The 15,700-nt window shown below is 41.4% G+C and overlaps 1 protein-coding gene across 2 annotated transcripts in view; it reads right to left on the reverse strand.

The window, feature by feature from the left end:
* HEATR3 (HEAT repeat containing 3) overlaps positions 1 to 15,700 on the reverse strand; it is a 32,582-nt gene that overhangs the window by 13,937 nt on the left and 2,945 nt on the right. For both annotated transcript variants that reach the window (XM_019731889.2, XM_019731891.2), the window contains 8 exons: positions 15,107 to 15,219; positions 13,104 to 13,213; positions 10,690 to 10,830; positions 8,935 to 9,212; positions 4,865 to 4,955; positions 4,599 to 4,756; positions 4,239 to 4,321; positions 3,231 to 3,367 (listed from right to left, as the gene is read on the reverse strand). In XM_019731889.2, the coding sequence (XP_019587448.2) occupies positions 3,231 to 3,367; positions 4,239 to 4,321; positions 4,599 to 4,756; positions 4,865 to 4,955; positions 8,935 to 9,212; positions 10,690 to 10,830; positions 13,104 to 13,213; positions 15,107 to 15,219 (1,111 nt within the window). The remainder of the gene's footprint in view (positions 1 to 3,230; positions 3,368 to 4,238; positions 4,322 to 4,598; positions 4,757 to 4,864; positions 4,956 to 8,934; positions 9,213 to 10,689; positions 10,831 to 13,103; positions 13,214 to 15,106; positions 15,220 to 15,700) is intronic.

Below are 15,700 nucleotides of genomic sequence, written 5' to 3' on the forward strand. Positions count from 1 at the left end.
TGGCTCTGAAAAGTAAGTGCTATATTTATTTTTTATTCAAGTTGTAGGAGCAGCCCTAGAAATTCATGAATTGCACACAAAACAAGCCACGTTATGAAGAACTCAATACAAACTAGAACACATCTCAGAATCAGTTTTTTTTCTGTCCTCCAATCTCAGGAAAATAATCATTACCTTAGATTCAAAACCCTAATCTAAATTACACTACAGTTTTACGTTATGTGTAATTAACACTATCCGTCAATTAAGAAAAATATTTGAGCAATTTTTATTTAATTTTCATTTCTGGTCACTTAGCCAAATGTGGTAAAGGAATTTCAAACCACCCTGCCTTTCTGACATATTCTCAGTAAAAGGTCAATACACATGGTATTTTCAAAGAAATTAAGTAAATGTCAAAAGAAGCTATACAAAAGAGGTGATTCAAAACGTCTTTGCACTCAACAAGTTTGTACAGTATCTAGGAACTTGTAGCATGCTCAAATGTAGGTAATAAGCAACCCACAAGTCATCAAGCAGCAAATTATATTTAGGTGAACTTTCCAGACTGACTTTCCATGTTCTTATATGGACTAGAACACATATCCCAGAATATGGGCTACCACCATTATAACAAACAAGAGCTATCCACTTCCCCAAATCTGGGCAAAGAGGGAATCCTAAATGATTTTAGAACCCATATAATGGAGCAAATGATAGACTGACCCAATACGAAAACACATCATTGCTAAAAATTCCTTGATGTTTTGAAGATCAGTATTTTTTTAATGAAGGAGACACAGATATTTGTGCTGTGAATGCAAGGACCAGATCCTACTAAAAAACTTTCTCCTTTTATCTCGGAGGTCAGGCACAAACATAGTGTAAGTAGTTAACTATTTAGAACTGCATTTTACCATTAAAATTAAAACAAGCTACATGGAGCCATTTGATCCTCATACATTAACTCCCAAACGTGGTAACACAAACAAGTAGAGAAATTTAGCCACACTGTCCCCGCAGAATTCTCCAGTCACAGCTCACAATATCCAGATAGAACCTGTAGGATTACATTATCTAATAAATACCAAATGTTTCGTAGGACTATGTTAGAATATCATCTCTCAATATAAGCAATTATCCTTTCTCAAAATTTTCATTCTGATAAGAAAAGGTTATGTCAAGAACCGCCATGAAATTGAAATTTATTTACAAATCAGAGTATTTAATTTTATGTCCCCACAATTCAGAAACTTTCCAGTATTTCTCCAAGGCTCAGTTTGGTACACTATCCTGGTGACCTTTCCAGCAATACATATGTAAGCATCAGTGACCACAAACAGCCAGCTGAACGCGTAGAAATATACCTAAGTATTTTCTGTATAGCAGACGCACGGAATGTTTTCAAGTGAAATAAACTCTTCCTGTTGCTTGGGGAGAGGGCTTGGGGCACCCTGATCGCACTCCTCCTGAGATACGGCCCAGAAGCAAGAGATGGCAACTCATGGAACTAGGGCAGATGGGGTTCCCTCAGGTGAGGCAGGGCTTCCAAGCAGGAAGAGGCTTGGGTAGGTCCTGCTCACTGGAAGTCCTCGTAATAGACTCCCCTATTTGGCCCTGCTCCCTGGGAGCAGGGAGTGGCTGGGTGGCAAATCCTGCTTGGCTGATGGGAGCCAGAACGCCAGTAAAAGTCAGCTATCTCCTATCCCCTGCCCAAACCATCCAGATCTCTCTCTTTTGGGTTTATAGGGCTGGGAGAGAAATACAAAGCTATAATCATCATCTGGCCAGTTCACACTGACCAGCCACCTCTGTACTTTAGAGCTTGCCCAGTCCTGGCTTGCAGGGGGAAGGGCCTGGCACTGGCGGGGTATGGCTTTCACGTGATCACATGAGCTAAAGAATGCACAGCCTGAGATCACTGGAAAATTACAACAGTTAACTGACAAACGTTACAAGGTGGGTAGAGACAGAACATAACTATATATGGGTTTCTAAACATTTGCTGAATTTTTAAAAATCTAGAACTTTTAAAACACACACCACCTCATGAACTTGATAAGAGTGCGAAATAGATGTCTAAAAAACGGGACCAACTCTTGAATGGATGCTTACACAGAAACATGTATTTAGTCAAAAGCGGCCATATTTTGATCTTTTAAGTTTTAACTTAATGTTGTGTCTCAGAAGAGAAAGTGTTAACAGTTTACAGTGAAATACAGGAATAACACACTGACTGTAACATAGTGAAGTTATATCTTATTTGGTGGGTGGATTCTAAAGTTAGTGTAGAAAGGAAATACTATCTATCTTCCAGGTTACCCTCAAAATATCCCTAAAAACATTCTGACACTGAAGAACTAAGGGAAAGCAGCACATTCATATACAGGCTTGCTGGGTAATGTGGGGAATTTTCCTGTACTATATAAACCATTACTCTTTCTTCTGTGTCAGTATCTGTTTGGTTTGAGCTCCTACAGCTTACAGTGGCCAAGTTAAATGAGATTCTACTACCAAGACTACAAAAATCTGTTTGTAGAGCATGCATTGCACCTTGTTCAGTGAGGTCACTTAAACAGTTAACTACCAATGTTATCTGCTTTGGTTTTTGTCTACAAATGAAAGCAATCCATACCAGAGACCTGCAAATGGGAGATTCAACTCTTACTATGCAAAGCTTTCTGAATAAAGGTATGTGTTAGAAAAAGAGAGTAGAATTGTGGGCATGGTAGTCTACCGTTTGCCTTGAAAACACACATAGGTACTTTCATGTTGAGAATTTCTCCAGAAGAACGCACTAGCTCTGGGAGAGGAACTGGGTGGCATGAGAAAAAGGAGGGAAGCTTTTCCCTTCTACATCCTCTTGTAACTTGTGAATTCTGTAATACGTGTATGTATTACCCAATCAAATGCAAATCAAATGGTTTTATGTTTAAGAAGAAAAATGAAGAGCAGAGAATTAACCAAATATGTTAATGAGACCTAATATTTATGATATTTGTGATTCAGCCTTAATTGGCCTGACATACCTAGATGGAAACGATTTTAATAAGAAAAATATAACCCAGAGACCTGCCTACACACTGTGTTTTGACTCCATAGCGCTGGCAGCTGAAGTCCATGACTGCCGTGTTGGAAAGGTTTCTGCAGGCTGAATAACAAACAACGTACAATTACAAAGTCCACGTCTCTGCCCCTTCAAAACTCTGCTCCAGCCAAGCAGTCTTGCACAGTGGGGCCTAGGTATTTACCTGGCTGAGAAAAGAGCAGCTCTGACAGGTGCTGTGCCAGGGCCTGGAGGGCTGGCGCTCCGCCCAGAGGCTCCACATCCAGGAGGGACAGCAGACTCTGGAGACACACGAGGGCCCTGCACTGGATGGTGTTCATTCTGGAAGGAAGAGAGACAGTGTGGTCTGTTTCTCCGACAGTAGCACCATCCAGGGTGAACTTCTCACCTAAGCTTCAGGTTCTGATGGGACTATTTGTAGGCAGGCGGTCGGTGGCAGTGAGCTGAGAATCGGAAGGGGAACTGCTAACCCCCCAGTCAAGCTGCCTGGGCACTCACGCTGTCTGAGGCCTGGCTCACTGGTGAGACATACGGAGTCTGCCTCAGAAAAACTTTGATACATGGCAGCATCTATCAAGTTCGTCTTCACTGGGAAATAGGACGCGCCCACAGTAAAGCACTTCAATGCATGTACAGAGTTTAACAAATGGTTTACAAAGTGGACACCATGCAGCCAGATAAGAAATGAAGGCTGCTAGCACCCTCACGCCCCACCTCGCTGACCCCTGAAGGTCACCACTATCCAGACTTAGAGGGATGCATACCACCTCGGTATGCGTCCCTAAACAAAACAGTTTAGTGTTATTTGTTTCTGAACTTTGTGAGAACTGAATCACAGTGTGTATTCTTTTGTGCTTCGCCTTCTTGCTCAATGTTGTTTCTTCCATGCTGTGAGTAGTTCTAGTTCAGAGTCTTTTTATTGCTGTATGTATTCTACTCTAAGATGATGCCAAGTATATTTATCCATTCTGCCACGGATGGGCAGCGAGGATGTTTTCAAGGAGGGGGCAACTGCGAACCAGTGCACTGAACATTCTCGGTCTTAGAGCACGTGAGCACACGTTTCTCTATGGAATACACACAGAAATGGAACTCCTGAATCTGGGGGACAGTCAGCATCTTCTATTGAATGGCCCACTATTTCATATAACAACACAATGACAAACAGTTTCGGAAGCAGAGAAGTTCTTACTTTCTAATCAAAGGTTTCCAAGTGGGGTTCTTAGAACATATGTCAACTGCAATGCTGTTTGGAAAGGCAGTTTTCTCAAAAATCTAGATTTAAAAAAGGCAGTAAAGCACAGGTTAAAGAGTAGACTCCTTTCACACGCGATCCCTTTACAAAACCCCAATGTATTGCCCCTCTGAGGTAAACAAACGGTAAGGCTTGACCAGCATCCGTTCTCGCCCACTCCCAGTACTGCTGGCGCCGTCTTGTTTCCCAGGTCTTACCAATTACCTTCAGCGCGGGCTTACTTCTTTGCATTCAGAATGAGAAGCTTTCTTAAGCCTTTCCCATGCTCCCTAATGGGCCCTGACTGCACACGATTACCTTCTTTGGGATGAGGCAGTTGGTGAGAGCACTGTGAATCTCATGGGAGAGGCAGAGGGGAGAGAGCAGCTGGCCACCGCCCTCACTGAAGCAATGCTCCATAAATGCATCACTTTCATCACTGCTAGAGAGCTCTTCCCATTCATCATCGGAGGGACCTGCGTAGAGCGCAAATCACACGTTACTGGAAGGGTTAAGGAAATCCTCGTGGGAGCTGCCCCCTTAGTGGGGGGGGGTGGGGGAGAGAATGGGAGCTGGTAACAAACCTTCACTGTAGCACATGTTGACGATAATTTCCAGAGCAGTCTGCTGAGCTGTCAGCATGGCGATGGCCTCTCTCAGTTCCTTGTCAGTAGGCTTCAAGAAACACAGAATCGTCAAACAACCAACACTCCATGTTAGGAAAAATAGTTCCTCATGAATTTCCTTAATTAAAGCCTCCTGGATGGTTTTGGCATTTGGGATTGAGCACATGGGGGACAAGGGGCGGGGGGCATGGATAGAAGAAAAGTCAAAAGTGCTGGAAGTACAAATGAGCATTGATCCCACTTGGCACTGGGGAGCAGGCCACCGTTAACTGGGCTTCCATCTACCTGCAGGGCTATTCTGTAGTGCTGCTTAGGTAGCTGGAGAGAACAGATAAATAGTCAGGAATTCTGAACTGAATTCACCCTGAAACTTAACCTAATGTGTTGAGAAGTAGCTCAGCATACTAAGATTAAAACAAGAGTTCATTTCAGACTGCAGTCACCTATACCCGACCAACCTGCTTTCAGATGCTTAGATGTCTTCTTGGAAAAGATGCACTAACAAGAACTACTAACAAACGCTTACATGACCAATAGAGCTTGGCTAAGGAGCAGAAAGCCTTGCTTCCTGGCTTTCTTTGAAGACTGCAATGGAGCATTTCTTTAACACGTTGCGTACGGATCACGAGAATCTTCACGAGGGATTTAAACCCCGCGTACGCAACGTGTTAAGACTGAAGAAAAAGGGGGATTTTATTTCCCCACTGGAAGTCAATAACATAACCTTCACCAATTAACATTTGTAAAATGGATTGTATAAATTTACATGACCTTAATTCTCAAGTCACCTATGAAAAGTGAAATAGCTACACAGATATTCCAAAATAATGTGTATTTTACATTAAAAGCTAAAAATAATGTCTATTTATTGTCTGAATGATGGCTGCACTATAATTTATTAAGTATTTCACTACTGTGGAATATTTCAGATTATTTGGATATTTTGTCTCCTCACATTCACTCGGTCAAGGTTAAAAACACAACTATAGACCTATGACAGATTACCATTTTCCTTTCCAGAATATTTATACTCATGTATAATCCTCCGGCAACTTCCTTGTGCAACAATTTAACTGTAACTTCAAAACATGTTCTTTAAAAAAAAAAAAAGAGAGAGAGATGGGGCTGGCCCGGTGGCTCAGGCGGTTAGAGCTCCATGCTCCTAACTCCGAAGGCTGCCGGTTCGATTCCCACATGGGCCAGTGGGCTCTCAACCACAAGGTTGCTGGTTCAATTCCTCGAGTCCCGCAAGGGATGGTGGGCTGCACCCCCTACAACTAGCAACGGCAACTGGACCTGGAGCTGAGCTGCGCCCTCCATAACTAAGACTGAAAGGACAACAACTTGACTTGGAAAAAAGTTCTGGAAGTACACACTGTTCCCCAATAAAGTCCTGTTCCCCTTCCCCAATAAAGTCTTTTAAAATAAAGAAAGAAAAAGGCAAATTGCTAATTTAATAAGTAGACGTTGCTCAGGAATCCCTATATATTTTTATTCCTTTTATTGCTGGCAAGAATGAATATAAAAGTTATCCCTATTTGCTGCGTATAATATGCAACCAAACAAACATTTATAAGGAAGACATGCTGTTGCTGGGCTCGTCCCCACTTAAGATGTACGAAGATCTGGCTTAGAAACACTCGGAACGTGTTCTTAACGTCCACCTTTTCATATAACTCTTCTGCTCAGACGTCTGAGATTTGCTTCAAAATATTCAGTGGGCGAGGGAAGTGGGTGGGGAAAGAGATGAAATAGAACAGACCATGACTGGGTAATCGACAACTATGGAAGCCAGGCAGGGATACGCTACTTTTGCACGTGTTAAAACAGCAACCTGGGATGGTCCTTTCTTCATATATTTGAGATGATAGCTCCTTAAGTTAATCGATGCGATGAAAGGTTTTGACTCTAAAGGATTCTTGCACAAGCCACTGGGCAGTGAGAAAGAGGAGAGCTGACTATGAATTTCTATTCCTGGCACGTGGCCCCACGATGCCTGGCTCCAGCGTCTCAAATGTCCAGTCTATTCAGTTATGTTAACAGACTTTGAAAAGCAAGCTTTTGTTATGAGAAAACACTGTATTTTATAAGCACCCAAATCTATTTTTAAGTAATACTAAGAGAAGCGAATCTCGAACCAGGGCACTTGACCTTGGGAGCTGTGGATGCTCGTCCCCTCTGGCTTCCTTCTGGAGCTCCTCCACTCCGTGTTCCCTGACAGCGCACCTGTAGTTTCCGGTTCTGCTGACAGCAATTCGGGGTAAAACTCGGCGGACCAATCAGGGAAAGTCAGTGCAGTGCTGGCACCGCCCGAGCGCCCCAGTCCGGTTCTGCGGCGTCCTGACACTGCACACGTGGGTGTGGAGTCCCGTACACCCCGGATCTAGAGCCTACCCTTCCCGTGACAGCAGAGAGATGGTGCTGGGCTCTTTGTAAACACCCTCTGGGGAGGACAAGGCCCACCGCTATGTCTCTGTCTATCTTGCTTTACTGATTTTAAATTCTACGCAACCCGGACTGCGACGCACAGTGAGACAAGGAGTAAAGGTGGGGCTCAGACACGCGCCTCTGCACCAAAAGGGGGTGCTATGATTTTTAGGCCACTTGATGATTTGAAAGCAACTCAAGGGCAGGCTGGCCTTCTCCTTTTTGTAGTCAGCCCAGCCCTTAACACCAGGCTGTGCCTCACAGCTAGTCATGAGGGCTGGCAAAGTCGTTCTAACTACAACATTTTGATTTCCTTAAAACACCATCAATTCGTGCTTGACAAGACTTCGTGAATGCGAGAAAGTAGTCTACTGACATTTATTTTCAAGTACATTCCATTTAAAGAATTCTTATTGGGCATAAACTTATCAAAACTCTAAGACACTGACTTAAGACAATTCTTAGTTTCAGTGCATTTTCTAGGCATAAGGACAGGCCACGTCTGAAACTGTAGGAAGTGGCATTGTTCCAGTTCATCATCTTTCTTCAGAATGACGTTAGCAGCCTCCTGACTGGTTTTCCTGACTGGTGACGACACTAACCTGCTTTCACCAAGCTGCCTCTTATCCCAGCGTTTAAGGCAGCTCAGGTGTTCTGTCCCGAAAGCCTTTTCTGACAGCCTCTTGCTTTCCTCTCCCATCAGTGCTGAGGCAGGTGTGCCTTCCCTTAGAAGAGCCCTACCACAGTTCTTAGCACAGGTATTAAATTATAATTACATATGGCTCCTCCCAAGATGCAAAAGTTCTCCAAAGGCAAGATATTTGTCTTCATTAGAGCGTGTGGTGCTGTGCTGGGCACACAGTAGGAGCACAGCACATGGGCACCGGAACGAATAAGGCCCAACCCCCGGTCTCGCCTGTCTTCCTGACACTTGTTCTCCTCCTTGGGGAGATGTTTCCCCAGGTATGGCTCTACCTCCACTGACTGGCTCAGCTGAAATGTCTCATGCAACCAAGATTGCACACCCTCACCCCCAAAAAATCACATCCACTGGCCCGAGTATGCCACGAGCGCCCAGTCTGTAAAAACTACAATCCATCACTGACTCTCACAATTACCCAATCTCCTGTGCACAGCAGTAATGGGTAAGTGAAAGTGTGTCGTGCTCCTCTGTACTTTGGTAAGCCTAAATGCTAACACCAAAGAGACAAGAACGCAGGGCACAATGCGAGCAAAGTATAAATTCCTTCAGTTTGAAGACATTCTGGGAGGCGGTGTGTAAATGAAGTGAGGAAACAAAAAAGCTAGGAAGATGATAGTATGTTTCTAAAGTGTTGCAAAAGTTTGGTCTATCCCACGTCTGAATCATTTTTATATAAAAGTTTCTTTTTAGACAGGAGAATCCCCCCTGCTCCCCACTTCTCCCTTTGGGAATAGATTTCTAATGTTATGAGTGTTAATAGGAAAAGATGACGATTTTTACTGAAATTCACTTTATAATTAATTTTGTAGTAACATGTTTTTCTACAAAGCTCAGAATACCTGTTAAAAGGAAATAGCAGTGTTAATTAATCCATGTTGGAAGGTGTGATCCAACTTACTGGAAGTAAATCCGAAATGAAAGTTTTCCTTCTGACTTTTCTCTTATGAGGCATTTCTTCCATTTCATCGTCTTCAATCAAATCCCCACCGTTAGCGTTCGCTGATACGTCTTCAGTCTCTGCAGCGGTTTTTAACCTTTGCGTTTCGGCCTCCTTCATTTGAATAACCATTTCACCAGCATCCACTTCCAAAACTTCAGATAAGATCTTTAGTATGGCATTTATGATTTCTGCCTGACTCTTGGATGGAATAATCTCTTTTAGATTCCAAACTGTGCCTGGGGAAAAAATGAGCATAAGGACAAATGAATCGCCTGTGAAATCTTTTATTAAATACAGTTTCCAGAAACAAGACAGGTTTCTTTAGGCTCAAGTATAATTCAAAAAATCACGATGCCACTGCCTCCTGCCTTTGTTCAGTTTTTATTAAATGTCGAAAAGCTCTGCACAGAGGCAGTGCCCTTTATTACAAGCCTTCACAATCACCTCCCTTCAATGGCACACAAGGCCACACAGCAACAGACCAAGAGAGCACTGATCAAGTTTCTTCGAAAACGAAAATTAAGTTGCCTCGCTTTCTTTCATCTTAACCTGAGCTGCTCTCCAAAGCAGCTTCTTATATTCCATGAGTGGAATGGAATGTACAAAAATTCCAAAGTCTCATGGACAAACCAGACAGCAGGTTCTTGGTTTTTTTGCTTATCAAAATACATCAGGTGGTACCATTCAGTAGATAAAAGTGACTGTTACAATAAAAATACTTCCTGGGTATATATACCCAGGAGAACTGAAAGCAGGTATTTGTACTCAACAGGTATTTGTACACCCATATTCACAGAGGCATTATTCAACAGCCAAAAGGTAAAAGCAACCAAGTGTCCACCCACGGATGAATGGATCAACAAAATGTGGAATAACCATTGGAATATTACTCAGCCTTAAAAAGGAAGGAAAATCTGACACATGCTACAACATGAATGATCTTTGAGGACATTAAGTGAAATTTCAAAGCCAGTCGCACACACACAAAAAATCACCACTATATAATTCCACTTACATAAGGCACCTAGAGTAAACAGAAAGCAGAATGCTGGGGGGCTGTGGGAGGAAGGGGAAATGGGGAGTTGTTTAAGGTGTACACAATTTCAGTTTTGCAAGATGAAAAGAGTTCCGGCTGCAACACAATGTAAATAAACCTAACACTACTGACACTACACTCAGAAGTGATTAAGATGGTAAATTTCATGTTACGTGTATTTTACCACTAAAAACAAAAACCCACCTCTCAAGATACATTATTACCTCTGCAAGGCCAAAGGGCAAGAGGAAATTATACACAGAAACTGTATAAATTACCAACTGCTCAACAGATGGTCAGATTATTTCTTATTTTTGTATTCAGAAATTCTAGGGAGAAAAGAGTTGGCGGAGAAGATCTTAGAGAAAAGTGAGTGGTCGTCTCTTGGATTGGGCATCTCAGTGAATTTCTGAGGTCACTGGTTAATCAGGGCATCCTGACAATCACATTTCTTTATCACAATGGTAGTTTGTTAAATTGAAAACAAACCCATTCTAGAAGGCTTCCCAACTATGCACAACCGCTTGAATTCAGGGTCTCCACTTAATCATTACAATTTTCAGAATAGACATAAGCACAAAAGGCTCTGATCGGTGAAATAAATGGATGTTGGCCCCCTATCTCTACCCACTGCAAGTTACTAAAAAAGCACACTATCACAAATGGCTAAACTTTACCTGCCACCAATGTCTTTAACAGAATATATTCCATGGAACTGCCAGGAGAAAGCATTGCTGATTCCAGCACGCGCAGTGCTGGGGCATTGAAAGATTTCAGTAGCTCTATGTTATCTTCGGTCACTGTCTGCAAACAATATGCTAGAAAGACAAAAATTAAGTATTTAGAAATGATGAATTAATTCTGCTAGGATAACTTACACCAAACTAGCTCATCAAAAAACATTTGCATCTTTATAACTCCTTCAGACCCAGGTAGCTTTTGTAGGATACATATGCTGTACCTCAGGATGGCACATGCAAATGAGGGTTCTCAAACCACCAGTGCTGTAGAACACCTTTCTTTCTTTTATTTTTCTTAATTTCTAATTCTTTACAGAACTAGACTTTTATAAAATACAACTGAAGAGGCTTTTAGATGTCATGACAATGTGGAGTTACTATAAACATCAATAAAGGCTTATCCTCAATTACTCATCATGGACCAGAAGCAAACAGCCTGCGGACCAAACACCAGTCCCATGGACAATCTTAGAGAAGTTCTGTTCAATAACAAGCCCTAGGTTTGGGGACATTCTGGCTTCCTTTACATTCAGCATGACCTTAAAAGTTGTGGTCATTTCTGATGAAGCAGTATTTAAGAAAAAAAGGATTTTACAGAAAAATATGAGAAAATAAAGAGATGGGTAAAATATTAATAGATATATGATGCATTTAACTCCTCCCCTGCATTAAAATAAGACAATGGATTACAACTTGTACATTAAAAATAATTAACTGAAAGTATCAAAACATCTGGGATTGCATGCAAGGTTTTGACAGAAGAGACTTCTGAAGCACAGAGGAAGAAGCAAGCCCAAATGTGTTTTCTTTGAGGTATTGTATTCCATACAAATCCATTTCTTTCCAGGTCTAAAAATCATACCCATTCAAATTAGTAAAAATGTATGCTATTTCTGTGATCTAGTTTGGTTCCCAAAATACATTTGTATACAAACCCATATATATGCATGTATGTTCGTCTGGCTCTTGCCCATATACATAGATCCAAATGTATTATTTTTCTCATTAAGAGACTAATTAAATTCACTTTGGCCAAAAGCCATGATAAGCTGTGCCTGCTACCATAAAGACAATATGAATTCAAAGAAAGCTATACCAACAGACAGGATGGAATCTCAGAAGTTCACTTAATTATATGTAAACCTTGCTTGATTTTCAAAACAAATAACTTGACATTTGTTTAAAAACTCATGAACCTAGCTAAATGCAGAAAGAAAACTATTATACAATTCAAAATGATTCTGATCCATTTTTTAAAAGTTCATTAGAGAAAAAAACTGAAAAAAAAATCTATAACAAGACTAAATGCACAAAGATAACAATGAAGGTTTTCTCTTAAAAGCCACGAGCTAACTTCACTTTAATTATAATTCTTATTATAATAAAAACTGCCCTCTGAGATGAAAAGTCACTTACCAATTTCCCAGTTCAACTGTTTACAAAAATCCCCATTTACTCACAAATCTCCCCTCTGCCAAAGATTCCATTTTGCTAAACTAATTTTTGCAGTAGTATTTATTCCACTTTATTTATTTATTTTTTAAATTTTCTGTTCTCTTGAAAGTGCCCATTAGAGCTAAGAGAAGCATCAGTAAGGGGAATACTCCTTAGGAAGAGGAATAATACAGTAATAAATTAAAGTAAGGATAACTGCAGGAGAAATGCATAAATAAAAGGACAGCTGGATGCCCGCCATTCTGACAGGTAGAAAAGGAAAGCTTTTCATCAATTAGTTCTCCACTCTACCCCAAAGTTCTGTTGAGCCACCCACCCTCGTTTCTGCCTCATGGCCCTGCTGAGTGAGGCCCTCCCATAGCGCTCTAACCCCATGTGCAGAAGGCGAGGGAGCCAAGGCAGCTGAAGCTGCCAGAAGACTTTCCTTGCCCCACAGAAGGGAAGCAGGCCTATGTGAAATTTTACTGATTATCCTATCTCAAAAAAAGCCCAGGTTATCAGTTTTCTGATGAAAGTAAAAGAGAGTGGTACAAGTCTGGATGCCAGTTAACTTTGGCCCAAAGGCCTGGTAGATGTGGGTTACTATGTCTCAGTAAATGGGAGATGAAAGCTCAAGAATTAGCCAAGGCTTCTGAGAAGGGTTATACACTAGAAACCACATAGGCTCACATAACTACCTTCCTCCCTTTCCGAGGGAAGAGCAGGAAAATTGTATGAGTAAGTAAAGTATTAATGACAGAGTTTAAAAGATTCAGAACAAACAGAACTCAGCTATGCATTTATACACAGTGAGAAAAAGAAACATCACTCCTGTAGAATAAACATGCTATGTCTGAATAAAGCTTTTTGCGTAAGACCACACATACGTAATACATCATCACCTTTTCTTCACTTACCTACTGAAATAGCCAGGCCAACATTGGTAGGAAACCTACTTAAATACTTTAACACAATCTCCAAACACCCTTCTTTGTTGAATATAGACACTGCTCTACTACTGCATTCACTAAATTGAAGGGGGAAAAAAAAGTTTTACTATTCACGTTAACATTAAGAAATCAACCACATACATTCATGAAAAAATAAATTAGGCTTTATAAAAGAACCCAAGAGGTGAAGTCAAATACCCGCCATTTTTATAGATGAAGAAATCAACGCCCATTTCCAGTCACTGTACATGAACACAACTGGCTACCTGTGTTTCTATTTGTTTCACAGTCAGGTCCTTTAGGCCAGCTCTTCACCTGCACCCCAGTTTCCTTATAGGAGGTTAGAGCTGGAAGAGATCTTAGAAACCATTTGTTTCACCTCCTCATTTCATAAATGAGGAAACCCAGGCCCCAAAAAGCCAAGTGATCTGTCTAAAGATCACACATTTTGTTAGTGGTGGTTCCCTGGGTTCAGCCTACTGGTTTTGCCACTAAACTACAGTAATAATAAGTTAAAGTGAGGCGAAAAAGCCTCTATACTTATCACACAAAAAGCACAAATTTTAAAGAAAGTAAGATTAAATTTTATTCATCCCTTTTAGATTGCTATTATAATTTCAACAGGCAGAATTTGCAGTCTGCAACAGAGAAGTAACCGTGATAAATATTTTTGAAATGACACCTTTTAATAAAAGAATCAGAATTAATGCTATTAATGGTATCACTGTTAATAATAAACACATACTAAATACAAGGTAAGCAGAGCTAATTATAATTGTATCCGTGTCCCAGAGAAAAGCATTCCCACACACACACTACATATACACACGACACACCAATAGTTAACAGAGCTGACTAAATTATTAAATTCAATCCTTCATTTAAAGGTAAACTATTTCTAGCGAGCTAGTTACGGCAATGAGCCTACCCTCATGAAGCCCACAGTAAAATCGGGTATAGTCAGGAAGGTAAGACAGACAAGTGTTAAGATAATTTAAAATATACACATATGTAAATATAATTTAAAATGCAAACTATAAAACAGAAACGCTGAGAGCTCTGAAAGTTGGAAGTGATATAGGTAGGTCTCACAGGCATTAGGAAAGAGAGACCCCTGTGGAGGCCACTTTTTCAGGCTCTTTCCAAACAAATTTTTAGAAAATGTCCAAGTTCAACAATTTATGTACGTTCAAGTTATCTGGTGTACAGAAAAACAGCACCCACCAGCTTGTTCAAATGCCATTTCCTCAAATCTGATCTCTCCCGGTTTCCTGGTGGAACGCATACACTCGTTTAAAATGAGATCATAGGCAAGTTTGGACGGCCACGTACATTAGGCAGCTTTTTAGAGCCAATTTAATCTTGTATTCTAAGAAATACCTGTGCTTTTAGGTCAGAAGCTATCATGCTGCTGATTAAAAGTAAGGAACGATGACAGAATCTTGCTAGAAATGTGGAACGGAAAGCGGGGTAGAAAAAACAAATCCAGGTTGTGTGTCTAGTCATTTTCATTCCTAACTGCAACTCCACTGCACCCCCGCCCCCCCCGCCCCCCCACGCTGCAGTCATGGAATGGAGCCTGGCCTCTCCCGACTGGGCCACCGCAGCTCTTCCCTGTCAAATGGCTAGGCCAGGGGGGCGGACCAACCACGGTCTGTGGTCCCTGTCTCATTCCAGATGCCAGACCAAGGCAGCTGTTGCACTGGGGCCTGGCTGGCTTTAAGACGAATGCGGGCGGTGGGGACAGGGGTGCAGTGCGTGCCAATGGCTGTGATTCCCCTCATTACTGTCAGTAGCAATGCCTGGAGAGAAGAGCTGTGAAACCGAGAAAGATGTAGTGACGCGATGATAAGGGCTAAGCCGGGAAGGAGGGCTGATCTTAGGGAGAATAGAAATTCCTCTGGTTTAACAGAAAGAGCAGCAGCCTGCGTAGCAGTGGGGCAGCAGGCTGTGTCTGGAAAGCATCTTACCATATATTCCACAGCACGTTCACGGCTTCGTTGGCTATGTTCTCAATAGAATTTCTGTTCTGATCTTTTTTTTCCTGTGGAGGCATCTCATTTGAATCCAGCCCAGCACTACACTGTAAACAAATATCATGATTAGCACCCTGGTCCAAAAGAATAATTAAACAAAAAGGCTAATGATAGTGAAGAATCCCAAAAAAGAAACATCAGAAATTACAGTGGTTAACAAGCCAATCAAATTCTCAGAAGCAGTCCAGTTCCCACAGCATTGCTCCCATTTGGCAAGAAATACAGACAAGAAAGGTTCACAGGTCATTGTACAAACTAGATATAAAGCATTTCACATTTGAAATGAAAATGTAAAATCAACACAAAGTCTTTTTTCTAACGTGATAAAGACAGTAAATAAGGCAAAGAAAGGTAAATACAGTAAGAGCTACCATCTACACGGTACCCTCTACGTGCAAGGCACTATTGTAAGCACTTGACATACATTAAGTCATTTGATTCTCACCACAAACCTATGAAGGAGACGAACTGTTATCCCCAGCCTCCAGCTACAAATAGGAAATTGAGGTACAGAGAGCTTGCTGAAGG

Source organism: Rhinolophus sinicus, linkage group LG11, assembly GCF_036562045.2.
Source record: "Rhinolophus sinicus isolate RSC01 linkage group LG11, ASM3656204v1, whole genome shotgun sequence".
Taxonomy (NCBI): domain Eukaryota; kingdom Metazoa; phylum Chordata; class Mammalia; order Chiroptera; family Rhinolophidae; genus Rhinolophus; species Rhinolophus sinicus.